A 27033-nucleotide genomic window follows, 5' to 3' on the forward strand; every position below is an offset into this window, starting at 1 on the left:
GGGAGAAAGGTTACTGGCTTAGAAGTGGCCTCTCAGGAGGTAGGCTTGTTCCGGATGACCTCCAGTCCCCTTCTTTTTCAGGGAGAAGGTGTGGAGGCCCAGGAGCCTCCTCAAGGGCCTGCTTGGGCTTCTCCTCCCAGCCTAGGGTGCCTAGGGTAGCCCTAGAGTTCTCTGGCTTCAGGTCCTCCCCCTTTGAGTTCTTAGATTCAGCCTTCTGCTCCCTAATAGAGGGCTGCAGAGATGCCCTAACTATTCTTTAAACAGAAGATGGTGCCTAGGGCGACCAGAGGTTCTGAAAAGTGCAGGCAGTGTTAGAGCAGTGTTCTCTGGCTGTGAGGTTGCCGAGCAGTGACTACTCCTTCTGTGGATATTTTGATTCTAAGAGAGGCTTATCCTCTCCTGGGGCATTCTGCTTTTTCAGAGACTCTTCCTTCATTCCTTGAGGCATTAAGGGGAATTAGTTTTTATTTCACTTCTTTCATTAGGAAAAGGCTTAGGGAAATTTTTTAGGTTCAGATTTCTCTGATTCAGGGAAAACAGTTAGTTCTTTTGTTCCTGTTGCAGAGTTTTAAAATCCTATTCCTTGAACCTCCACCCTGAGTAGAAGATCTAAATTATCATTTTAGGAGAACCCTGATATAGGTAGGGAATAACTGTAAGCTCAGGGCCCTAGGTATGTTAGAAGGCCTGTTTAAAGATAAGTGTCTCTTTAAGTAAAGAGGCTTCTGTTCTCCTGGATTCCCTGCCTCCCTGGTAAAATAGGGAGGCAACTTTGGATAGATGGGAATCCTGTTTTATATGATCTTTTAGCCATGACTTTGAACTTGAGGGAACCAGTTTGTATACTTTTCCAATAAAAATTGTCTTCTGTTTGAATTGCCAGTTTCAGATGGATGCTCTGAGGGAAGGTATTTAGTTCATTTTCACAATTGAGGTCTAATCTTGAGTACAGGGTTCTGGTATTGAGTGCAGCCCCTTGGTCTGTGCTGTTCCTCTTTCTGGGCAGGTTCTCAGGCATTCCCCTGCAATTGAGTTTGCAAGGATGAGTAGGCCTGATTTAGGTGCATGAGTGTGGAGTTTTCTTTTAGATGCTCCTTTACAATCTGATGTGTTGTTGCCGACAGAATGAAAGAAAGGATTAAGACTGTGGAAGTACAAGGCTAAGTCTATGCAGACTGTTAAAGTTTTTGCAGTCAGGTGCCTAGTTTAGTAGAAATCCTTCTATCTATGCAGACTGTTAATCCTTATGCAGGCCCAGCCTAGGGTTAGCAGGTGACAAGGTAAAGGTGGGGTAGCCCTTCTTATGTTCTGGGAGTTCTGCCTCCTCTGGTAGGGGCAGAGCCCAGGGTGAGGTCTGGCCTTCGCAGCCTTTTCACCTGCAGCCTCTTCTGCTGAGGGCACAGGTCAAATCTTGCAGAGCCTGGCACTAGGAGGACCTTTAGGCTGCAGCAGCTTTCTGCCAAAAGGCACCTTTGGGATCCCAGGCTGTGACCCTTTATCAGCACTACAGTTTTTTAATTTATTTCCATACCTTGGTATTGACATTCAAGCAACACCCTTTCAAACAGGTTACATAAAAGGCTCACAGAAAAAAAACAAATTTCTCTGTTAATTTCTCCCGTTCTCCATCTGTAGGGGAGGCCTAGGAAAAAAGGGGTGCCTATTTTATTCCCCATTCAAAGTACGGTTGGGTGCCAGAAAGGGGGGGTAGGATTCTACTTTACTCGTTCCTAGTACCGTGACATTTTATTGGGAGATTCCAACAGCAAAAATACAGCTTTTACCTCTGCTGACAAAAACTGGTTGGGATGGATGGATGCTAACTCAGCTTTTTTCCTCACCTGTGCAAACCAGACTGGATGGCAACAAGAGAGTATCAGGAGGCTTACCAGTTCTAACCTATCAGGTTGCATCTGCATTGCCCTGCCCTTTATGTGTCGCTCGCCCAGAGTTCACAAAGTTCTGCTTCAGTCTCCTTGGCTTTCAGGCTCATTCTCTAAATACAAATCTATCTTTACTTGGCTCATAGCTTCTTCAGGGCTAAGGAATACAAGGGAACTTCTAGCATTTAAGCGGTGATGATTCTGGGCTCAAGATGCCTGGGGTATTCTGTGAAAAGTCCCTCTCATAGCACCTCTATGAGACTGTGCTTTATACTTGGTGGCAAAAGCACAGCATCCCAGATGGCCTTTTTAACCCCTGACAAACAGAAGAATCTTCTTCTTTCCACCTCAAATCTTCTCTTCAGTCCCAGCTGACTGCAAGGACAGTCCTCTTTTCCTTAGGTTCACATGTCTGCTACTTGTCTGTAGCCCTCCAAATCTGCCACTGTCTAGCTTATCTCAAAAATGGCCCTTCAAAAATGCATGGAAGCAGCACTGCCACTCTCATTCCTTCCCAATGCAACCAAGGATTTGAGGGTGGATGAATGAATGTGGGAGGCTCCCATGGAAAAGGAAATGCCAGTGGTCTCTGACCAAACACCCATATAGCCAGAGATTAACTCGACATATTTTGGGAGCTCTTCTGAATGAGCTCATCTGAATGGAAAGCTCAGCCTCCTACAGTGAAACATTTGCTGTTGACAGTGCTCAATCATTCATAAGCTACATCATGAGCAGTATTTTGAAGAACCAGTTTGTCTTAATGGCTCTTCACAGTTTCTTTTTATCAACAAGAACAAGATTCTAACAGACAACATGGTACATCAGTCAAGTACATCAATTTTGTGGGCACATTGCAGGAGCTAATTCAGGCAAGCAATGTCATTGCAGCGATGCACAGCAGCTCTTAGCTAAAGGTTCAGGCAAGGAGCACAACTCCTTAGCAGATGTGTTAAGCAGGCAAATCATAATCCCCCAAGTGAATGATGGATCACGAGTGGAAACTGATCTTCGAGTTGAAATTGATCTAGAACCAAGACGCTCCTCTGTTAAACTTCTTCACTAAACCACCAGCTGCCAAAGTTTTGCACAAGTTACAAAAAGGTTTCATCACACAGCTTGGAAAGTGATGCTTCAGTTGGAAAAGTGAAAAATCTCATCCTTATGCCCCTAGCCTCTCCCAATCCTCCCAAAAAAGTAGATTGAGGACAAGACAAGCCAACTTTTATTAGCTCCAGATTGGGCTCCCTGGCCTGGCCACTGGTACCCATTACTGGAGGAATAAAAGGAGGAAGCCTGGGCAGGCCCCTACTCTTGTTCCACAACTTGACTCTCTTCAGGAATGTCATCTGGCATCCTCCAAAAGCTTCACTCCTCTAACTAACAGCTCTATATATTCTGTTTTGACCTCAGGCAGGTCTCCAAACCAACAAGTTTTGAATGTGATTATGGAAGCCAGAAGACCTAGCAGACCTAAAGAAGTGCAGAAAAACAGAGAATTTTAGAAGTGGAGTGAATTTTGGGAAATTGATGTTTCTCAATTGGCTCGATTTTGTGGCTCAAGAATAACTTACTGAGTTATTGGACTTGGGTTTGTCTTTTTATTGCACCATTAATTGCTGCTTTGAGTCCATTTCAGCTCACTATGATTTCACCATCACTTGTTCTTTCTCATCCTGTTTTCAAGCAATTTCTAGCTCCTACAAAGAATAGACCTCTCCCAATGTAGAGGACTACTCTGAGAGGTTGGGACTGTAGCTCTGACCTTTTGAGACTGCTGCTGAATTGAAATACTTGTCTGCTGAGACTGAATTACTGGCTGTTGATTCTGACTGCTGCCAGTGGCTGAATTTTGCTTTTGTTGGGCTGAATTGCAGGCCCTTATGGCAATTGAGCAAGGAGTATCATTTTTTTTGGATTTCCCCTCCTACTGCACTAAAGGGAGTGGTTTTCCTGGCTTTTAAAACCAAACTATTCATTTAACTACTTTTATTGCCTACTTTAAATGCTTTTTAAAAAAATTTTACACCTAAGAAGATTTACACTTTAGTTGTAATTTAAATTTAAGCCATTATTTTTTGGTTTTTTTTAGTGATTTCAGCAGTTTGTTTTTTTTTTTTTTGCTTTTGCAGCTCAGGCCTGCCTCTGTTGTGTGTCAACTATATACTATATCTGTGGAAATTGCATCTTTATCTATTGGGGATTGGGTGCATCATCAGATTTTCCAGCTGATTAGGCCTCATTCCACTAGGGCTACTGCTCATTCCACTAAGGCTCTAAGGGGTTACAACCATTGGCAAGGCTAGGTTGGAGGGCACTGCATTTTTTCTTCTACTACTACTTCTGTTTATTCCTCTCTCTCTCTCTCTAAATCCTAGGGCTGGTTTGCTATTTTTGCAGGTGCCGTTGACTGCTCCTGCTTCTTTAATATTTTTGACTGCTCCTCCTTTACCTCTGCTTTGGGATTCTACCCTTAGTCTGGACTGCTGCAATGTGAAGAACATAGAGAAGAACATAGTTTTGTACCTACCATAAAATGTTATGTAGATGTGCAAGATCCACTGCAGTCCAGATCTCCCTCTCTCCCCTCCTTGTTTTTTAGGGGTAGGGGTGGGGGTTGTACTTTTTGTAAATTAAATATATTATGTATTATATTTGGTACAGGTACAGGGGTGTTTTTGGTTTTTTTTTCTATCTTTTTTTCTCCTTCTTCTTCTGGGGGGGGCAAAAAAGAGACTGAGGATGCCGGGTCACGTCATGCTGGATTTGTATATTCCTGATGAATAGACATTTGCGCCGGCCTCGACAGCAAGTATATACTGGTATTCGGGGCCGACTGGGACAGCGGACTACCCAAGTGTGTTAGGACTGCAGCAATGTGGATCTTCGAACATCTACATTTATGGTAGGTACAAAACTGTACTTTTCTTCTGATTCCAAGGATTTGCCCTTATCTACCTATGAGGATTCTGATGCAGAGGACTCCATTCCCTCTGCTTCCCCTCCAGAAGATTTTTATTTTGGTGAAACCTTGCACACTCTTGGGGAACATTTCCGATGGGTAAGCCAGGATTACTCTGACTCCAAAAAGAGGCGTAGGGATTTCTTACTCCTGCCTCAACACAGGTGTTTAGCTATCCCTCCTGTCCTGGACATTGTAGATGATGCCTTCTTGGAATCTAGCTTGGCCCCAGACACTTAACCTCCAGCTCCCAGGAAATCTGACCGGTATTACAGAGTACCTGACTCTCACTAGTTCCTCTTAAAGAATCCTACTTCGGACCCAGAGACCATTTCCCAAGGACTTAAAGGCATTAAGGCTGCTACTGCCAAAACCCTACCCCCTCTGATAGAGATTCCAGGGCCTTGGACAGATGGGCTAAGAAGGTATACACTTCTGCTACTTTGGCCATTAGGGCCTTAAACTGCCAGTTTCATATGTTAAAATATCAGCAGCATATTATAGAACTACTTAAACAGAAAATGATGTTGATTCCTGAATGTGCTGAAAATAATTACAGGATTTAATGCATTCTGCTGAACAGGTTGGTAAACATACGTTGCAGTGTGGTTTTGACTCTTTAGAAACATCTTGCAGGGCTGCTGTCATTGGGTCTGTTCTTAGAAGGCATGCTTGGCTTAAGGAGCAAAATTTGCCAGATCATGTTAAAGCTAAATTACTGGATGCTCCCTTAAACCGAGACCGCCTGTTTGGCAACAGAGCAGAAGTCGTCCTTAAAAAGATGGAGGAAAAAGCTAAATCTATGCAAATTGTTAAAGATTTCCTGCAAGTACAGCCTCCTAGATTTAGTAGGCATTGGCCTTCTAAGAATTGGTCCTTTCCAGTCTCTTCCAGGACTTCAGTCCAAACCCAGGAACAGCAGACCACCTAGGCTACAGTCTCAAGGTATTCACAGGCCTAAGCAGTGGGGGGCTCCCACTTCCAAAGCTGGAAGTAGTAAGATACCCCCCTATGGAAAAATGTCACAATGACTTAACCTTAAACCTTCCATGCCCTGCTCAACTGCCTGCTCCCTTGGTGGGGGGGGGGATCGCCCTGCATGCAAAAAACTGAGAACTCATTACCCAGGACAAATGGGTTTTAAATATAATTTCCCAAGGATACAGATTCCACTTCCACACCTTACCAACCCCAAACAGTTGGCCAGAACTACCCCCAAATCAGTGGGCAGAGGCTCTACAGCAGGTTCTCTCTCTTCTAAGTATCAGGGCTATTCATCCTGTCCCAACAGAAGAAAAGGGACAAGGTTTTTACTCAAGACTTTTCCTGGTACCCAGAAAAGACCGCTCCTGGCATCCTATCCTGGACCTCTCTACTCTAAACACCTTTTTGGTAATCCCAAAATTCAAAATGCTAACACTTCAACAGCTGCTTCCTGTGCTAGGCAAAGATGCCTGGTTGGCAACCTTAGACTTAAAGGAAACTTACCTGCACATTCCAATAAGGGAAACTTGCAGGAAATACCTACACTTCAGAGCAGGCTCCATGCACTGTCAGTTCTCTGTCCTTCCCTTTGGCTCGTCTACTGCGCCCAGGGTATTCACAAAGTGCCTAGCTCTAGTCATTGCATTTTGCAAGCACAGAAATATTCACATGTACCCATACCTGGACAATTATCTATTTCAGGCAGAAAGCTAGGACATGCTACTAAATCATCTGGCATTTGTAAAGAAACTTCTAACCTCACTGGGGTACACCATAAACGAAAAGAAATCTCATCTAGTACCCTGCCAACAAATTGTATTCCTGGGAGCAAGCTTGAACACAACTTCCCAGATGGCTTATTTCACACCAGAGAAACAAGTTTATTTGACAGCCTACTTCAAACTACTGGCCACGAAGACCCAGCTATATGCAAGGAAAATCTGTCAAGCCCTGGGGTTCATGGCCTCTTGCATTCTACTAATTCCATATGCAAGACTGCATATAAGGAAACTACAAAGGTATCTAAAAAGCCTATGGTGTCAACATTCTCAGGACCTGGGATCAATGATTCCTATCATTCCTTGTATAAAGACAGATTTCCTGTGGTGGGCGGAGGCCTGCCGTCACAACAAGGGGCTGCCATTCACTCTACCCCCTGCAGCCCAAACCCTAACAGAGGCATCAGACTATGCGTGAGGGGGCTCACTTGGCAGAGCAGTGCATTCAGGGCAAATGGAACCCGAGTCATATGCACCTGCATATCAATCAAAAAGAAATGTTAGCTGTACAGAATTCCCTGACAGCCTTCAAGGACCACATTCTTCCAGGACAATTATTGGTAAAGGCAGACAACACCACTGTCATGTGGTACATAAACAAGCAGGGGGGAACCCACTCGTATCCTCTCTGCAGACTAGCCATGGCTCTGTGGAACACAGCCTTGAGCTACCAAGTGCACCTACAAGCTTAATTCCTGCCAGGGACTCTAAATTCACTGTCAGACAACCTAAGCAGAAATCTCATGGACCCACAGGAGTGGAAACTGGAACCAAAGATATTCAGCCTTTTGAGAAACAAATGGGGGAATCCAGAGATCGACCTGTTTGCCTCCCCTCAGAATGACCAATCGGACAAATTCTGCACAAGGACTTTCCACAATCAAGCTTGGAAAGTGGATGCCCTGTCCTTCACCTGGGAAAGCCTCTCAGTTTATGCCTTTCCCCCTCTGCCTCTCCTCTCAAAAGTTCTAAAGATAAAACAGGATAAACCAAGGACAATATTGAGTGCACCAGACTGGCCACGCCAGCACCGGTACCCCCTCTTGCGCATTATGTCACTGCTGGAACCGTGGCACCTGCCTCAAACCCCCTCCCTGCTGTCCCAGCAGTAGAGCCAGATTCTGCACCCTCAGCTTCAAACCCTGAACCTAGCAGCCTGGCTAATTCCTTGAGCTCTCCAGTAGCATCCCTCAGTAAGCAGGTGTTAGATGTCATTCTGGAGGCAAGGAGACCTAGTACTAGAAAATCCTATGCTGAAAAGTGGAAAAGATACTGTTCCTGGAGCCAGACTCAGGGGAGATGGGCACAACAGTGCCCAACTTACTGCATATTCTTCAGTACCTAACAGAGATGCTCCACAAGGGCCTTTCCTTCTCGTCAATTAAAATTCATGCCTCTCATAGGTTCATATGTTCATAGGTTCATACTAGGCTATCTGCCCGAGGGCATTTACAAGCCTAGCCCATAGTTTTGTGGCTTACGCCACCCCTTTAGTATGGGGAACTATACCCATTATTTTACTGTGCCTATGTTGAGCAGTGACACTGAGGTAATCATCTCCCATCCATTGGTCAAGATTTCTCTTGAACAAGGCCAGCGAGGTGCTCTGCCTCACATATACCGGGATTTTATTCCACAGCATAGGGAGTCTTTGGGTGATGAATCTATCCCTCCAGCACGTCCTATTAATAGCCGTGTCGAGGTTTAAGTCTCCCCCTTGTGGCTCTGACGGATCTAGATTTTTGAGGTGAAGCATATTCATCAAATCTGGGTTTGACATGGCCTTGTATGTTAGGCAAAGGTCACCTCTGAGCATGTGTTTACTGAATAGAGCTGGAGTTCTTTCAGTCGGGCAGCATAGGACAGATGTTTGAGACCCTTTATCCTTTTGGTGAGGAACTTTGTGGCCTCTCCAGCTGCTGCAAGTGTCGGGTCAGATACATTCGAATGGGGCATTGTACTCAATCATTGGTCTGATGAGTGATGAGTATGGGAGACTATGACCTCCTTGATCTAGATGAGAATCCCTTCATGATAAGGTGGGCAATGTAGAAGGTCTTCCTAACTACTTTAGCTACATGGGTGTCGAATGACAGACTACTATCAACCTGGGTCCCCAGGTCCCTGATAACTTCTTCTGTGCTCAGTGGATTGCCACCTATTTGGTAGCTAGGGTAACCTTGTTTTAAGGGTATGACTATGCATTTTTGGCATTTAACTTTAGGCCATGGCTCTGGCACCAGTTATCCATTTCTGTGAGACCCTTCTGAAGGATATCTGTGTCAGATGTGTTAGTTTGCAGTCATCTGCAAACTTTGTCAGCCATAACCCTCCTGTGTTTGCTTGTACTTGGAAAAGTAGATGCCAAACAAGAGTGGGCCCAGGACTGAGCCCTGTGGTACACCACTTGTGACAGGCTTTGAGTCTGACATGGCGCCAGCAACTCTGACCCTGTGGGTTCTGTCACTCAGCCAGTTTGCAACCCATCTTGTGATGTATGGGTTAACATTTAAGCTGATGAGTTTTTCAATGATACCCGAGTGGGGTATTGTACAAGGCCTTCGCCAGATCGAGGTAGGCTGTATGGACTGCCTTTCCCTCATCAATGGCTTTGGTGACTGTTTCAAAAAGTCAACCAAGTTTAGAAGGCATGATCTGCCTTTGACAAAGCCAAACTGGGATGGATCCAAAGTCTGCAAATTCCCTATGTCTTTATTTATGAGGTCCATTATGATCCTCTCCATGGCTTTGCAGATAAGGCTTGTCAAGCTAATGGGCGTAATTTCAGGGTCGGTGGAGGCACCGCCTTTGTGAAGTGGGACCACAGTTGCAGTGCGCCACTCATCCAGAGGTAAGACTATGATTAAACAGCTGTCCTAGCTGTGGGTTTAATTCCTCGTTGAGTTTGTGGAGCACACAGCCGGGGACACCATCAGGTCCCATGGATGCTGTGTTTTTTGCTTTGGAGAGAGCAGTTCTCACTTGGGCGTTGGAGATGTTTGGGGGGCTGCAATCGCTTGGTATAGACATCTCTCCTTTTGGGGGGGAGGGGGGGCACATTATAATACTGAACCCACCCCTCTTCTCTCACCCCCTGCTAAAGCAATTCCTCATTGGAGCCAAAAATTTAAGACCACCCAGGAGAGCCCCTACTTCAGCCTGGGACCTTAACTTTGTATTGGAAAAGCTCACTCTACCTCCTTTTGAGCCAGCTGCAACTGCAGAGTTGAAATTCCTTTCTTGGAAAACCACCTTCCTTCTAGCCATCACTTCAAAAAGAAGAGTGTCTGAATTACAGACCCTCATGGCAGTGGAGCCCTTCATCATCTTCCATGCAGACAGGGTGTCCCTCAAGACCAATCCTTCCTTTATGCCCAAGGTGGTGTCTAGTGTGGCCCTAAATCAGTCCATTCATTTGCCTACTTTTTTCCCTAATCCACAGAACAAAGGAGAATGAGTACTGCATTCTTTGGACATACACAGACAATTTAGATTTTTAGTTGGACAGGACTAAGCCTCAGAAAATCTGAACAGCTGCTAGTTGGCTTTGCTGCAGGGGCAGAGTTTGAGGCCACTTCAAAGTGGATAGCCCATTGCATCCATTTCTGCTATAAGCACCATGGAAAACCTACCCCACAGAGGATAAGATCACATTCCACCAGGGCTGCATCTATCACTACAGCTTTCTCAGAGGTGTCCCTACCAGGGACATCCTAGAAGCTGCTACCTGGAGCTCTGTACATACCTTCATCAAGCATTACCACATGCCTATCTTTTCTAAGTCCAGAGCTGGTTTTGCCACTGCAGTCCTGCAGGGCTTAATAGCTGGTCCTAATGCTCTCTAACTTCCTCCTCCCTTCCTTAGCCTTGGAAATCAACCCAAATGTAATGACTGCAACAGTGAAACATGAAGAACATAGTACAGTTGTGTGCACTTACCATAAGTGTAGATGTTCGAGTGTATTCACTGTTGCAGTCCTGGTTACCCTCCCTCCAGCTCCCTGACTTCTCTTGGCTATACTTTTCTTCTTCTTTAGTGTATTTCAGCTTTCTGGTGTATTTGCTTTTTATTGGAGGTGTAACCTAACATATAATTGCTTCCCATTATGGGGGCACCTGACATCTGGGGCAAGAAAAACTGATGTAATGGCGTCAGCTGCATGTTTTATACCCCTGAGGACCTGACGTCATGGAAGAAGAGACAGCATCCGACGTAGGGATCCAAGACTTTGATATTCAGGCTGGCTGAGGGCTACCTGCAGACAGATAACCCAAATGTTAATGACTGCAACAGTGAATACACTTGAACATCTACATTTATGGTAAGTGTACACAACTGTACTTTCCCCTTCCTGTGGCGTCTACTAATGATCACCTTGGATGCTGGATCAGTGTTGAGATCTTCTGTCTCATCCGTTGGGCTTGCCTCCACCAGACTTGAGCACCATGAAGCTAAAAGCTTGGTTCCTCCAGTTCCGACTATAGCCAGAGATGTCAAGCTTCCCTAATATGGTTGTTTTGATTATAATTGATTACCAGAAACCTGCTACAAAAAGGTATTTTACAGCAAATGGAAAAGATTTTCTATATGGTCTGTGTCGATGGACTTGGACCTGTTTTCTGCACTCATTCCCATCCATATTAGAGTTCTTGTCTAAACCATTTTTTTTTTTTTTTTTTTTTTTTTTAACAAGTGCTGCAGTTATTCCACCATCAAAGTTCAAATGACAATAGTTTAAAATTTTCATATTGGCCACGATGACACTTCCATAGCTTCTTTGAAGAGCTTAAGAGCTTTTTGAGAGGGACCTTTCTGTTGCATTCTACCATTAGAGACCCAGTCCCCCTGGGAAATTACCATCATCTGCCAAGCTCTGACTCAACCCCCCCCCCTTTTGAACCTGCAGCCACAGTAGACATTATATACCTAACTTGGAAAATAATTTTCATTCAGACACATTACGGAAGTACAGGTCCTCTCATGCAAGTCTCCCAGTTTGGTTTTCCATAAGGATAGGGTTTCTCGCAGAACTAATGCATCTTTCCTTCCAAAGGTGGCATCCAATTCAAACTTGAGTCAGTCTATACATTTAGTAATATTTTTCTTCAGATTTTCAAAGAGGAATACAACTTGCCCTTGTTTAGATCTTCGTTGCCAACTCTGGTTCTGTCTTCATTGGACAAAATTCAGGAAATTTGATCGGCCATTTGTCTTCTCAAAAGCAAATCTTGGTAGGGCTGCTGCCAAAGTTACTCTCTCTCGCTGGTTGCCAGACTGCATTTCCGTTGTCTATAATGAGGGTTTGTCTTTACAGTCCTAGCCAAAGGCTCATTCAGCTAGGACACCTCAATGGCTTCTTCAGAGACTTCCCATGGATGACATTTGTACAGCAGCAACTTGGTCCACTGTCCATACTTTTGTGTCTCATTATAAATTTGATATAGTCCAGATCTTGCTATTCCTGGGTTCCACCATCCTCAGGAATATCCTTCCTTGATTCCACTCAGAAAGACAGCTTAGAAATCTGTCCTATATGTTGAATCAGACAAAAATAGACAACACTGGATACAAAAGTTATGTGTTTACCATAATGCTAGATCCATGTTGCCTCATTATTGCCCATTTCATCCTTCATCCCTCCTGCCCCAATACCAAATTGACACGCATGACTTTGAGATGACTGGGTGGTTGCTACTGTCCACCCTGTTTGTGAATGTGAAGAGCCCTGGCTGACTTGTTTGCCTCTCCCCTTCACTGTTCTTGGTTTCTGTATTTTAATGTATGGTCATAATTGGGTCTCATTTGTACTGTAAGGGGCGAATTCGATCTAAGGTACAAGAGTGGAGTTCAGGAAATTATGGGTAACAGAAGAGTCTTGGCCTGGAACCATGGAAGCTTTGAAATCAGTGCCAAGGTTGGATCTGACAACCCATAGGTTGAACCACAACATGGATCTACCGTTATGGTAAGTACATAACTTTAATTTCCCCCTCTTTCAGTGCAATCGCATGTCAAAATATTTTTGAAAAGGATGCTGCATAAGAAGTCTCCTAGGAAGCCAGTGACTATTCATGGGATCTTAATTCTGTGTTAGAAAAACTAACTCTTGCTTTGTTTTCCACCAGCTCATCAGGCTGACTTGATTTTTTTTTTTAAACATGGAAGACCGTTTTAACTCTTCTTGCAGTGGTCAGAGCAATTAGTGCCTGACTTGAAAGCTTTCATGGTGGCGGTCAGAGCAATTAATACCTGAGCTGAAAGCTTTCATGCTGGAGGTCAGAGCAGTTAGTACCGGAGTTGAACGCTCTCATGGGTGGGTCAACCTTATTTTGTTTCAACAAAGATGTTTTCATAGGTTCGTAGGTGTGTACTAGGCTAATGGCCCTGGAGCCTTTATAAGCCTAACCCATAGGATTACCATGCCACCCAACCTTATTTCCCAGTGCCTCTGTCGAGTAAAGCCACTGGAGTGATCCTTGGGGTGAATTTTCTATTTCCCATCCACTCAAGATTTCTCTTGAAGAGGGCCAGTGAGATGCTCTGCTTGACATGTATGGGAAGTCTATTCCGTAGCATGGGCAGTTTCTGGGTTATGAACCTGTCCCTCCAGAATTTAGATGTAGCATTTCTAAAAGATCTGGGTCAGACATGGCTTTGTAGGTCAAGCAGAGATTGCCTCTAAGTAGGCGATATGTGACAAAGAATAGTTGGAGTTTTTTGAGTCTGTCCATATAGGACAAATGTTTAAGGCCTAGGATCCTCTTTCTGAGGTACTTTTGCGGCCTCTCCAGTTGTGGCAGGTGTTTAGTGAGGTACATGCCAATTGGGGCTTTGTACTCAATGATTGGCCTAATGAGGGAAGAGTAGAGGGGAGACGATGACCTCTTTCTTCCTAGATGCAAAACCCTTAGTAATGAGAAGTGCCACACAGAAGGACTTTGGTCAAAGGAGAGGTTGCTGTCAACCTGTGTTCCCAGATCTCTTATAACGCCTTCTATTTTCAGTGGACTACCATCGATGTTTTAATTCATGGGAACTGTGTTTTCCCAAAGGGGATGACAACGCATTTTTTGGCATTGAGCTTAAGGCCATGGTTCTGACACAATTTGTTGGTCTCAGTGTGGCCTTTCTGTAGGATGTCAGCATCACTTGGGGAGTTAATAATAGCTCCCAACTTGCAATCATCTGCGAACTTTGTCAGCCAGGGTCCCTTCGTGTTGGCCTGGACAACAGAGAAGTAGATACCAAACAGGAGAGGACCCAGGACCGTCCACCCGTGACTGGTCGTCAGTTTGACTTGGAGTCAACTACTTTCCCACTATTGGTTCTATCTGTGAACCAGTTTGCAACCCACCTAGTGATATAGGGGTTGTTGCCTAGCTTAGTGAGTTTTTCTATTATTCCTGAGTGGGGAATGGTATCAAAGGCCTTGGCCAGATCAAGGTAGGCTTTATGAACCACCTTGCCTTCATCCACAGCTCTGGGAACTGACTCAAAGAAGTCAACCAAGTTGAGCAGGCATGATCTACCCTTCACAAAATCAAACTGTGTGGGATCCAGAGTTTGGAAATTCCCTATATCCTTGTTTATTAGGTCCATGACGATGCATCCATAGCTTTGCAAGTCAGACTCATCAGGCTAATTGGGAGGTAGTTCCCAGGGTCTCTAGTCACTCCTACTTTGTGGAGATGGATGACTGGAACAGTGCGCCATTCGGTAGGGACAAAGCCTGAGGTGAGGCTGTGATTGAACAGGACACACAGATGAGGTGCCAGTTCACTCTGTAGTTTATGTAGAACACAGCCAGGGATATTGTCAGGTCCCATATAAGCTGTATTTTTGGAGTTGGACAGTGCTGTTTTAACCTGTGCAGCAGTAATATTGGGTATCTGGCAATCTGCTGGTATTGTGACTGGTTCCTTGGGGATGGTAAAGTTGGCACTGAATCTGTCAGCCAGTATATTGGCAATATCTGTTGGCTCCATATAGGTGCATAGGTTGGTATTAGGCTATCGGCCCTAGGGCCTGTACAAGCCTAGCCATAACAATTCTCTGGCTATTTCTTCCCACAGTATTTACTTCCTTGGACCCCTGTATAGCAGGCGACTGATGTGATCCCCAGGGTGAATTTCCTATCTCCCATCCAATCATCAAGGTTCCTTTTGACGAGGGGCAAAGAGGCGCTTTGCTTGACATGTATTGGCAGTCTATTCCAGAGTCTGGGTAGTCTCTGGGTCAGGAGCCTATCCCTCCAGCATGTTTTGTTCATTGTGATGATGAGGCTTAGATCCCTGGAGTGTGTTTCTCTGAGGGATTGAGATTCCTTTAAGTGTAGCATGTCCAGCAGCTCTAGGTTTGAAACAGCCTTTTAAGTTAAGCAGAGATCGCCTCTGAGTAGACGATATGCGACAGAGTATAGGTGGAGTTTTTTTTAGACTGTCAACGTAGGGCATCTGCTTTAGGCGTGTGATTCTTTTAGTGAGGTATTTCTGCAGCCTTTCCAGTTGTCGCAGATGTCTGGAGAGGTACATAACAAATGGGGCGTTATATTCTGTAATGGGTATAATGAGGGATGAGTACAGTGGGACAATGACCTCCTTTTTTCTGGATGAAAAACCCTTAGTGATGAGGTGTACCACATAGAAGGATTTCCTGACTGTTGTGGCGATGTAGTTATCAAAGGTGATACCACTGTCCACCTGTGTCCCTATGTCTCTTATCACACATTCGGTGTTAAGTGTACTGCCACCTATGTGGTAATTCACGGATACATGTTTTTTCCCAAAGGGGATAGCTATACATTTCTTGGCATTGAACTTGAGCCCATGGCTCTGGCACAAAGCATCTGTTAGGCTCTTTTGTAGAATATCCACATCATTTGGGAATTCAGTAATGGCTCCCAGTTTGCAGTCATCTGCCAACTTTGTTAGCCAGAGTCCCTTAGTGTTGGCCTGTACTTCAGAGAAGTAGATGCCAAACAAGAGCAGTCCCAGGACTGAACCTTGAGGTACTCCACTTGTCTGGAGCTGGATTTGGAGTTGGCTACATTTACAGTGTGTGTTCTGTCAATAAGCCAGTTGGCGACCCATCGAGTGACGTACAGATTAATGCCCAGCTTAGTAAGTTTATCTATGATTCCAGAGTGGGGGATGGTGTCAAAGGCCTTGGCGAGGTCCATATAGGCTTTGGAGACTGATTCATCAGGAGACAAGATCGGCCCTTCACGAACCCAAACTGCTAGGGGTCCAGTGTTTGAACGTATGGGGCGATAGTTCCTGGGATCCAAGGTGGATCCTCAATTGCGGAGTGGGATAACTGTAGCTGTGCGCCGTTCAGTGGGCACGAAGCCTGAGGTGAGGCAATGATTAAACATGACACTTAGGTGAGGTGCCATTTCATTTTGTAGTTCATGTAGTACACAGCCTGGGATATTGTCTGGTCCCATGGGTGCTGTATTCTTAGCTTTGGAGAGTGTGTTTTTTACCTGTGTGGCCGTTATTACCGAAATTTGGCATTCTTTCGGTATGGAGATGGGCCCTTTAGGTGGTGAAGTTTGCACTGAATCAGTCTGCCAGGAAATTGGCAATATCCTTGGGATCAGTATATTTAATGCCATTTTGTTGTAGCTCAGAGCAGATCCGAGCTTTGCCATTTAGATTCTTGACATACTGTAGAATGCCTTGTGGTTGTCTGTGGAATCTTTGGCAATTTTATTTTCGTAACTAGCTTTGGAGGATTTTATGAGGGATCTCAGCTTCTTACTGAGGCTGGTAAGGAAGTTTTTTGCATCCTGGGATTTTTCTCTTTTCTGCAACAGTTTCTTCCATTTGTTGTAAAGTTTTTTTATGACAAGGGACCAGCAGATTGGCTTCCTTTTTTTTTTTTTTTTGGAGGAGAGCATCTTGGTTCTATTGGGGATGGCACAATTCATGCATGAGTGGATGTGCTCGTACAGTGCCTTGGTGTATGATTCAACAGTCAGACTTTCAGTTCCCATCTACATGGATGTCGTGAAGTTTGTCACTTCTGACTTGAGTAGCATGAAGTTGGCTTTGGAGACTTTCTTTACAGAGGTTTCCTTACTGGGGGGTGGGGGTGGGATGTGGATGTCAAGGGTGATTAGCTTATGGTCAGACCTGACCAACCAGGGGGTGACCATAGGTGTGGAGCATCGATTTCCCATGTAGGTAATGACCAGGTCTAAGATATTGGAGCCCTTGGTGGGACTAAGGATTAGTTGAGCCAAGGTGTTGGAATTTATGAATTCCAAGAACCGTTGGGCAAAGGTGTTGGTACACGAGTAGTTTTCCTAGTTAATGGCAGGGTAGTTGAAATCACCCAGTGTTAGGGTGTTTGGTTGTATCTTAATATTTTCCAGTATGTTTAGAAAGGTGTAGTGAGAATCCTGGGGCATGGTGGGGGATCTGTAGCAAGCTACTATTTGGATTGCAGTTTTACCTAGTGTTAATTGCACCTGGAGAATTTCAGACGCATTGTTTTGGGCAGCTAGCCTGGTGTGAAGATCCTTGGTGAATATGGATACTCCTCCACCTTTAGTGTTTTGGTCCTGGTTTGGTGGCTGAAAAGTGTTGTAAGAGTTGTAGCCTGGTATTGCAGGGGTGCTCTCTGTAGCCTTGAACCAGGTCTCAGTTACTGCACAGCTCAGAGCAAATCTGGGTATTGCCATGGAGATCCTTTACATAACTACAAAAGGCCTTGTAGTTGTCTTTACTATCTGCTGCAATTCTGTTTTCATAGCTAGCTTTAGAGGATTTGATGAGAGATCTCAACCTTTTGTTGAGGCTGTTAAGGGAGTTTTTCCAGTCTTTGGATTTCACCTTATTCCACATCAGTTTCCTCATTCAGTTTTAGAGTTTGTTTATGGCAGGGGACCACCAGATTGGCTTCCTTTTTTTGGAGGAGAGCGTCTTGGTTCTATTGGGTATGGCGAGATCCATGCATTTGTGTACGTGTTCGTACAGTGCATTGGTGTATGATTCAGCAGTCATGCAACTGATCTTCATTTGCATGGGTGCCATGAAGTTAGCCAACTCTGTTTTTAGGAGCCCAAAGTTAGCTTTGGAGAAGTTTTTCATGGTGGTTACCTTTGCAGGGGTGGTGGGAGAGATGTGGATTTCCAAGGTGATTTAGTTTGTGGTCTGATCTAACCAGGGAGGAGTTGACTATTGGTTTAGAGCAATGATCGCCCATGTTAGTAATGACCAGGTCAAGGATGCTGCTATCTCTAGTGGGAGGTAAGAATGAGCTGGTCCAGGGCATTGGAATTAATGAATTCCAGGAAACAGTGGGCAACCTTATTGGTACATGAGTAGTTCTCCCAGTTAATGGAGGGGTAGTTGAAGTCGCCCAGTATGAGAGTGTTAGTTTGAACCCGAATACTCTCCAGGGTGCTTAGGAATGTGGAGTGTGAGTCTTAGTACATGGTTAGGGACCTATAGCAGGCTATGGCCTGAATCTCTGTCTTACCCAATGTTAGCTGCACCTGAAGTATCTCAGATGCGTTATGGTGGGCTACCAGACTGGAGATATGCGCATCCTTTATGAATATGGAAACTCCACTGCCTTTGGAGCTTCTGTCCAAGTTTTTGTCGAAAGGTGTGGAATGAGGTATGGCCTGGTTGTGCAGGGGTGCATTCTGCTTCCTTGAACCAGGTCTCTGTTATGGCACAAATGTCGATGTTCTCTATTTTAAGGAGTGCTTTGAGCGAGTGCATTTTGAGATTTAGACTTCTAGCACTGAGTGGCATGACCCTCAGATTGCATTTGTTTGTAGCTGTTATGGTGGTAATTTGGCCTTTGGAACACTGCCTAAAAAGACACTATAGGGGTGGCAAGAGCCTTGGCCAGTATCCGGAAGCCCAGGAGTGACAGATGCAGGCCATCTCTGGCAAAGCATCGAGGTCTGTCAATCATATCATCACAGGCAGACAGATACTGGATCCCCTTAGAATGACACCAGAAACATAGCCAGTTGTTGAAATCAGTCATTTTCTGCTTGTACTGTGGTATCATTCTGGGTGATGGTAGGATGCTGCTCAGGTCTAGGGTCATACCCGCCTGGGCTACATATTCCAAGAGCTCCTCCATGTCTCTTTTCATGTAGTCCAGGGAGGTACGTCTCACATCATTCACACCCTACATGTACAATGACAGAGTCATATTTGTACCTGTTGTTGATGGACCTGAGTGCATGCGTTATGTGGCGGATCCTGGCACCTGACAGGCAGCTGACTGTTACTTTCTCCTTATTCAACCAGTGAGTGGGACATCAGTTGCCTCACTATCGAGTCACCTATGACTAGTGTGTTGGGCATGCTGTTTTGCCTTAGCAGCTTTGGTTGAGTGGAACACCGTTTAGGAGAGTTGTGTGTGTCGTGATTAGTAGTCTGTTGTGGTGGTCGAGTGCATTTCTACCTTGGAGGTCTCTGCTGTTTGGGTAGATTTTTATTGAGAGCCTCCGTGAAGATGAGTGTGTGGTTTGTGTTTTTATTTGAAGGCAGTGCTGGTGTGTGTTCTGGAGGGCTCTGTGTTGTATGTGGTGGGGTGCAAGTGTTGACCTTCTCCTCTTGACCAGCTATTCCGGTCTTGGCTGGAGAGTGCTTGGCTTCCAGTTTGGATATATAAGTGCATCTCTCGCAAGTCTGAGTGTTGGGAGGTAAGAGGAGAGGGTTGTCAGTGTACATGAGGCATTTGCTTCATTGCCTCAGGATGCCCAAGTTCACCAGGTTGATAGATGAAAGCACAGGGAACTGACCTTTAGACATGCCTGGAGGAGTGGGCATTAATAAGTAGTACTGGAGCTGTTTCCTTGTAAAACGTTTAGTGCTGGTAGCACTTTTGTGTGGTACAATAATTGCTACAAGAAGTCTGGTAAAGTGCTAGACTAATCTAGTAAAAGTACAAGAGAGGAGAGAACTAGCAGATTTAAGGAAAGAAATTGAAGAGCAGACTTTGGCACCGTTCAGAAGTTTGCAAACAGTCCTGGATACAACAAATCTTTATCTCGACTAGATAAAGTGTGTAAGTAAACTTAAATGCAAAAGATTTTCGAATGATCGCTGCTGCAGCAGCTTTTCCCCTCTGTCCCCTTTACTTTTTTTTTGTTTTGTTTTTATGTCAGGATATGGACCATTTATTCTCTTAGCATTGTCCTGTCCGGGATTTAGCCTCTCTCCCTCTCTCTCTCTGTCTGTTGGCATGAAAGCTTTGAAGGGCTTGATGCCCAAACCTGACTTGTAGTTAGCTCAAACTGAGTAACTGTTTGAGAGAGTGGAAGGTGCCCTGAAAGTTTCTTTGGTAGCTGACTGGTTGTGTCCTGTACAGGATACAGCCCATGTAACTAATACTACTATAGCAGTGATCACTGAAACATCTACTGTTATGGTAAGTTTACTTACACAGCTGTACTTTTTCATGTGCCACATTGTAATGACAATTCACATCTTTCTGTTTAGGTTTCACCATTTGCAAGTACTGGATTTATTAATGGATTTACTTCTTCAAACTTTAAACCTGCTGCATCACCTTTGACTTCTCTCAGACAGTATTCTCCAAGAAGTAGGTAAGTTTGCCCAAAAGTTCTAAAGTCTGGATAAGTTCTTGATGAGTTGATGCATCTGTAATTCAGTGACATACTGATATTAAGGCACATTGTATTGCTCTTGTTGATGGCAATGGCATTTCTGAAAGCAGGTAGAAATCTGTTATTCATGTTGGTTTGTTAGTGCTCTAACTGCTGATGTATTAATAGTTTAGTGGATAACGTGAGTTAGTAATGTAATTACTTGTAAAGGTCTTCGTTCTACAGTAGTCTGCATTAGTAGTTCTCATCACTTTGGTTAAGAATGACTTTTTGCAGAAGTTATTAAAAGTCTTATGACTTAAGTAAAATAGCATGGTGATTGATGACATGGGGCGGGGTTGAGTAATTCAGTGGGACTTAATGTGACCTCACTAACGCATGCAAAAACTGCGTAATAGCATACAAATGAAAGTCATTCTGCTGTTAAAGAACTGTGTATGCATATTACAAAATCAAACATGGTGGAAAGATTCAGAAACAAAATTAGTGCAGAGCCGTGATGATAAGCTCATCTGAACACCTAGTATTTTTGCATGTACAGGTGCTAAAATGCTAAGAGTAGCACCTGCTTTTGGTGGGTCAGCATACATTAATGGCTGGCTTAGAAGCCTGTGCCTGAGGTGTTTGCTTCTGCCTTCTGTTTACTTAGTCTTTCAGCAGTTGACATTGTCACTTCCTTGACCAGAATATAGTTGATCCTCTATCATGTGGCTAGCAACATCGTGCAGGAGCTAGCAGACATGCTCCATCCTCAGATGGAGTCAAGCGGGATGTTTAGATTGCCTAGACCACTGAATATGAAAGTTTGAGTAGCATTAACCACTCTTGATGCAGGGAACTTTCAGCATCTTAATGGGACATTTTAGAAGTTACACAGGCACCAGTCTTGCAAGTCTGCAACAGATCCTTTACATGATGCTTTATTTATTTATCGTTATTTGCATTTGTTTACCGGGAAGGTCTAGTCAGTCAAGTTGAGCCCATTTTCAATGAAGGCCCAGGAAGAAAAGCTCCAAAAGGTTAAACAGCAATCATAATATGAACAACCACATGATATTAACAAAAAACAATACAGGAGTTTACAGTGCAATGTAATCACTAGATAAAGCTAAGCACACAAGAGATTTTTACATTTATGGTATACAGTGTTATTATAAACACTCGTCTAAGCTAGGCACACTGTATTATTTACATTTATGGTATTCATCTCACAAGAGGAGGGTGGGCTGCAGTTAAACTAGTACAGTTATAGTAAATACAATCATCATGCAATAATTCATGTAGTCAATATAGTTATACAGTGTTTGCAGTGGTAAGGTCTTACGAGTAGAATATTAATTTAGTGAAATGTGAAGTTTTTTTATGAGTAAATTGATAGACTTAGAAGGAAATACTATTGGTTAGTAAAGATGAGTTAGGCTATGTTGTTATAATAGGAAGAGTCAGGTTTTAGGGAGTGTTGATTTGGCACATGTGCAGAGCCAGAGAGAAAAAAGATGATGATTAAAGGAGTTTTTAAAGAGAACAGGATTACTGGTGGATGTTCTTCGTGTTTCACTGTTGCAGTCATCACACTTGGGTTAACTGCTTACAGGTAGCCCTCAGTCGGCCCGAATAGCAGAGACTTAGTATTTCTGTGTCTGTTGCTGTCGCTCCAGGACTGACCTCAGGTCGTTAGGGGTATAAAAACAGGCAGCTGACGCCAGTACCCAGTCTTTCTTGCAGAGGAGCTTGAAGCAGTTCACAAGTGCCGGTCGGCTGCTACCTGAGTTTTCGTTTACAAATTGAATCATCCTGAAGTCTTCTAAAGCTAAGTACTCCGTTGGGGATCCTTTTTTCTTGCTCTAACCAATGTCAGAAAAAGTTATTAATTGTCTTGCCTGCGGAAAGCAAATACTACACCAAGATTTTCATTCTTACTGCATCACCTGTCTAGGCCCAGACCACTACGTACCTCGCTGTCGGTTTTGTGCCTTGTTCAACGCCCGAACCATTAGTCATCAGGCCCTTATTGTCACTAAATACTTTCGTTCTTGATCTCTGTGTTCCGAAATGAATTCAGTAAGCCATCCAACTACCGCTATTACGAAAAAACGTAAGGATAAAGACAGACAGACTGTACAGGTTCAATGCTGATAACAGTTCCGTTAAGCTAGTCGCTAATTTGCAAGTACTCAGGTGCTTTCACAGCCCCTGATGCCCGCTTCAGTAGATTCACAGGCATCTACCGAGACCCATTTGGAGTCTGGTATACTGCGAGTTACTTCTTCGACTATGGAACCGGCGGATGTCTCTACCTTAGATGGTTCTGGAGCTGCTGAGCAGGCACCGGCTTCTGAGGAAGTTCTTCGCACTACCGATGTTCTATACAAACCATTTACTTCAGTTGTCTAAAACTACTGAGTTTCTAAGGCCAAGAGTATGCGCTACACCTAGAAAACTGACGATCAAAGCGCATGCAGCTCCCTTGCCACAAAATAAAATGCTTAGAATGGCAGAAGACCTTATTATGCTGATTAGGGGAAGTCAGCCTTCCCCTGCTGAGAGAGAGAGAGACCAGTCCCCAGCAGCTTCAACAGACCAAGAGTCCGATGACTCTGAGGGTTCTGATTATGAAGACATGCCGTTATCTGCATATGAGGATTCTGATGGAGAGGAATCCATTTCCTCTGCCTCTCTTCCAGAGGGTTTTTTTTTGGTGAAACCTTACATACTTTGAGAGCATTTCCACTGGAAATGCCAAGATTATCCTCAGTCCAAAAAGAGACTCAGAATTTCTAGACTTGCCACAACACAGGCCTTTAGCAATACCACCAGTCCTGGAAGTGGTTCATGTCTTTATGGAATCCAGTCTTACGCCTGATACTTGACCCCCTGCCCTTAGGAAACCAAACAGGTACTAGAGAGTACCTGACTGTCACAAATTTCTTTTCAAAAATCCTACTCCCAGGGGCCTAAGGGTATCAAGACAACTACAGCTAAAAATCCCACCCCTTCGGACAGGGATTCCAGAGCTTTGGACAGATGGGGTAAGAAAGTATATACCTCTGCAACTCTTGCCATTAGGGTTTTGAATTGTCAGTTTCACATGCTGAAGTAACAACAAAATATTATGGAACTTGTTAAGCAAAAAATAGCTACCTTTACAGACTGTGAAGAAAATAAAGAATTGCAAGAGCTTATGCATTCTGCAAGCCAAGTCAGCAAGCATACATTGCCGTGTGGCTTTGACGCCCTAGAAGCATCTTGCACAGTCACTGGTTCTGTACTGAGAAGGCATGCTTACCAGATCACGTCAAATCCAAGTTACTAGATGCTCCTTTGAACAAGGACAATCTGTTTGGCACCAAAGCAGAAGAGGTTCTTAAAAAGATGGAAGAAAAAGCTTAAGTCTATGCAGACAGTCAAAGAATTCCTATAAATATAGCCTCCTAGATTCAGTAGGCATTGTCCCTTGAAACATTGATCCCTTCCAGCCCCCTCAAGGCCATCTCAAACTAGACCCAGGGGAAACAGACCCCCCCAGATTACAGTGTCAGGGTATGCAGAGATCTAAGCAATGGGGTGCCTCCACCTCTAAAGCAGGGAGTGCTAAACCACCCCCTTTCGGAAAGAATTCCCATGACTGCTCAACTCCACTCTTCTCCTCTGCCCAACTGCTTGAGCTCCTTGGGGAAAACTTGCCCTTCATGCAAAAAACTGGATTCCCATCACCAAAGACCGATGGTTCCTCAACATTGTATCCCAGGGGTACAAATTTTACTTCCACTCCCTGCCAACCCTAAAAGGGTTTCCAGACCTCTCTCTAAACCAGTGGGCAGAGGCTCAAAACCAAGTCCAATCCTTGCTCTCTATAAGGGCAATTCAGCCTCTTCCTGTGGAACAGATAGATCAAGGGTTCTATGCCAGACTTTTCCTGGTACCCAGAAAAGAGGGCACTTGGCACCCAATCCTGGATCTTTCCATTCTCAACACCTTCCTGGTGGTACCCAAATTCAAAATGCTTACCCTGCAGTAGCTTCTACCTTTGCTAGCCAAGGATGCCTGGTTAGTCACCCTAGACTTAAAAGAAGCCTGTCTGCACATCCCTATAAGGCAGTCGTGCAGAAAATATCTACGCTTCAGGGCAGGATCTACGCATTATTAGTTCTCTGCACTTCCCTTTGGCTTATCCACTGCTCCCAGAGTATTCACAAAATGCCTGGCCCCAGCCATTGCTTACTGCAGACAGAGAAATATTCAAATTTACCCATACTTGGACGACTGCCTGATTCAGGCAGATAGTCAGGAATGCACCTGACATATGTAAAAAACTTTCTAACCTCCCTGGGGTACACCATCAACGAAAAGACATCAAAACTAGTCCCCAGTCAAAAGATTGTATTCCTGGGAGCAAGCTTGGACACAGCATCCCAGATGGCATTCCTCACTCCAGAAAAACAAGTCTATCTGACAGGTTATTTTACTCAAATGGCCACCAGAACCCAGCTATCCGCATGGAAAATCCTGCAGGCCCTAGGTTTCATGGCCTCGTGCATCCTACTAATTCCATATGCCAGACTGCATATGAGGAAACTTCACTGGTACTTAAAAAGTCTTTGGTGCCAACATTCTCAGGACCTGGGAACTGTCATTCCCATAATACCCTGTCTAAGGACAGAGTTCCTTTGGTGGGCAGCAGCATGCAACCTCAACAAGGGACTGTTCTTTACCCAACCCCATGCCACCCAGATCCATCAAGACTATGCCTGGGGGACACACATGGACGACAAGTGCATTCAGGGCCACTGGAGCCCAAATCAAATGCAAAAAGAAATGCTAGCTGTGCAGCACACTCTGACAGCTTTCAGATCCCTTCTAGGACACCTGCTAATATAAACAGACAACAACACAGTTATGTGGTACATCAACAAGCAGGGGGAACCCACTCTGCAGGCTAGCCATGGCCCTGTGGAACATGGCCTTGGACATGCAGGCCCATCTGCAAGCTCAATTCCTGCTAGGCAAACAAAACTCACTGTCAGACGATTTAAGCAGAAATCACCTACACCCACACAAGTGGCAACTAGAGCCCAGCACCTTCAACCTTCTGATTCAGAAATGGGGGACCCCAGAGGTGGATCCCTTTGCCTCCCCTACAATCACCAGCTCAGTAGATTCTACACCAGGACACCTCACAGCAGGGTCTGTAAAGTGGATGCCCTATCCTTCCAGTGGGTAAATCTCCCTTTCTGCCCCCCCCTTTCAAGAGTATTGCTTAAGATAAGACAGGACAGACCAAGGACAATTCTGATTGCCCTGGACTGGCCACGCAACACTGGTACCCACTCCTGCGAAGCTCGTCACCGGTGCCACCCTGGCACCTACACCAGAACCCAACCCTGCTTTCTCAGCAGGCGGGACAGATCTTGCATCCGCAACTGCAAGCCCTACATCTTGCAGCCTGGCTTATTCCTTGAATTCTCCCCTAGTAACCAGCCTAAGCAAGCAGGTGCTGGACATAATTCTTGAAGCCAGAAGACCCAGTACAAGGAAACCCCATGCTGATAAGTGGAAAAGGTATTGCTCCTGGATTCAGTCTGAAGGAGAGGACACAACCCTGCCCTCCTTGCCTCTAATCCTGGATTACTTAGCAGATCTTCTCCACTGAGGCCTATCCTTGTCCTCCATTAAGATCCATGCCTCTGCCGTTTCGGCTCATTACAACACTGAGCCATCTCTCTTCTCTCACCCTCTTATCAAACAGTTCCTGAGAGGGGCAAATAACTGAAGGCCTCCAAGGAGAGCACCCACCCCTGCTTGGGTCCTTAACTTTTATACTGGTAAAGCTCACCACTGCCCCCCTTTGAGCCTGCAGTGTCAGCAGAGTTAAATGTCCTCTCTCGGAAAACAGCCTTGCTTCTGGCTATCACTTCAGCTAGAAGAGTGTCTGAGCTACAAGCACTTATGGCTGTGGAATCCTTCCTTATTTTCCATGCGGACAGAGCTTCCCTCAGGACTAACCCATCCTTTTTTGCCTAAAGTGGTGTCCAGTGTGGCTCTCAATCAATCCATCCACTTGCCTACCTTCTTCCCTAATCCTGAAAATAAAGGGGAAAGGATCCTGCACTCATTGGACGTGCACAGACAGCTCAGATTCTACCTTGATAGGACTAAGCCCTTCAGAAAAATTGACCAATTACTAGTTGGCTTTGCAACAGGGGCAGAGGGCAAAGCCATTTCAAAGCAAACTGTTTCCAAATGGATAGCACATTGCATCCATTTCTGCTACAAGCACCATGGGAAACCAACTCCTCAGGGGCTCAGAACACATTCTACTATGGCAGCTTCTACCTCTACAGAATTCCTCAGGGGAGTCCCTACCAGGGACATCTGGAAGCTGCTACCTGGAGTTCTGTTCACACTACCACTTGCCTATCTTTTTCAAATCCAGGGCAGGTTTTGCAACAGTATTCCTGCAAGGCATTCTAGCCAGCCCTAAGTCTTCGTGGCTGCATCCACCCTTCTTCAGCTGTGGGAGTCTATCCAAGTGTGATGGCTGCAACAGTGAAACACGAAGAACATAGTACAGTTGTGTACACTTACCATAAATGTAGCTGTTCGAGTGTATTCACTGTTGCAGTCCTGGTTTCCCTCCCTCCATCCTCCTGGTTTTTCTCTCTGTCTCTCTCTCTCTAAACTCTCTATGCCTTTTACTACCCACCCCCTTTTTCAGGGGTATTGGTATTGATATTTACTTTTTACTGGTGGTGTTTTCCCCCACCATAACTTAGCTCCCTACTGGGGGGCTCTTGACATTGGGGCAAAAATAAACTGATGTA

General features: G+C 44.7%; 1 protein-coding gene across 1 annotated transcript in view; it reads left to right on the plus strand.

Annotated features, from left to right (window-relative positions):
- LARP4B (La ribonucleoprotein 4B) overlaps positions 1–27033 on the plus strand; it is a 2371531-nt gene that overhangs the window by 1222825 nt on the left and 1121673 nt on the right. The window contains exon 9 of the mRNA XM_044065528.1: positions 20085–20191. Coding sequence (XP_043921463.1) covers positions 20085–20191 — 107 coding nt within the window. The remainder of the gene's footprint in view (positions 1–20084; positions 20192–27033) is intronic.

This window comes from Protopterus annectens, chromosome 3.part0 (genome assembly GCF_019279795.1).
Source record: "Protopterus annectens isolate FY-2018-M chromosome 3.part0, PAN1.0, whole genome shotgun sequence".
Classification (NCBI taxonomy): Eukaryota; Metazoa; Chordata; order Ceratodontiformes; family Protopteridae; genus Protopterus; species Protopterus annectens.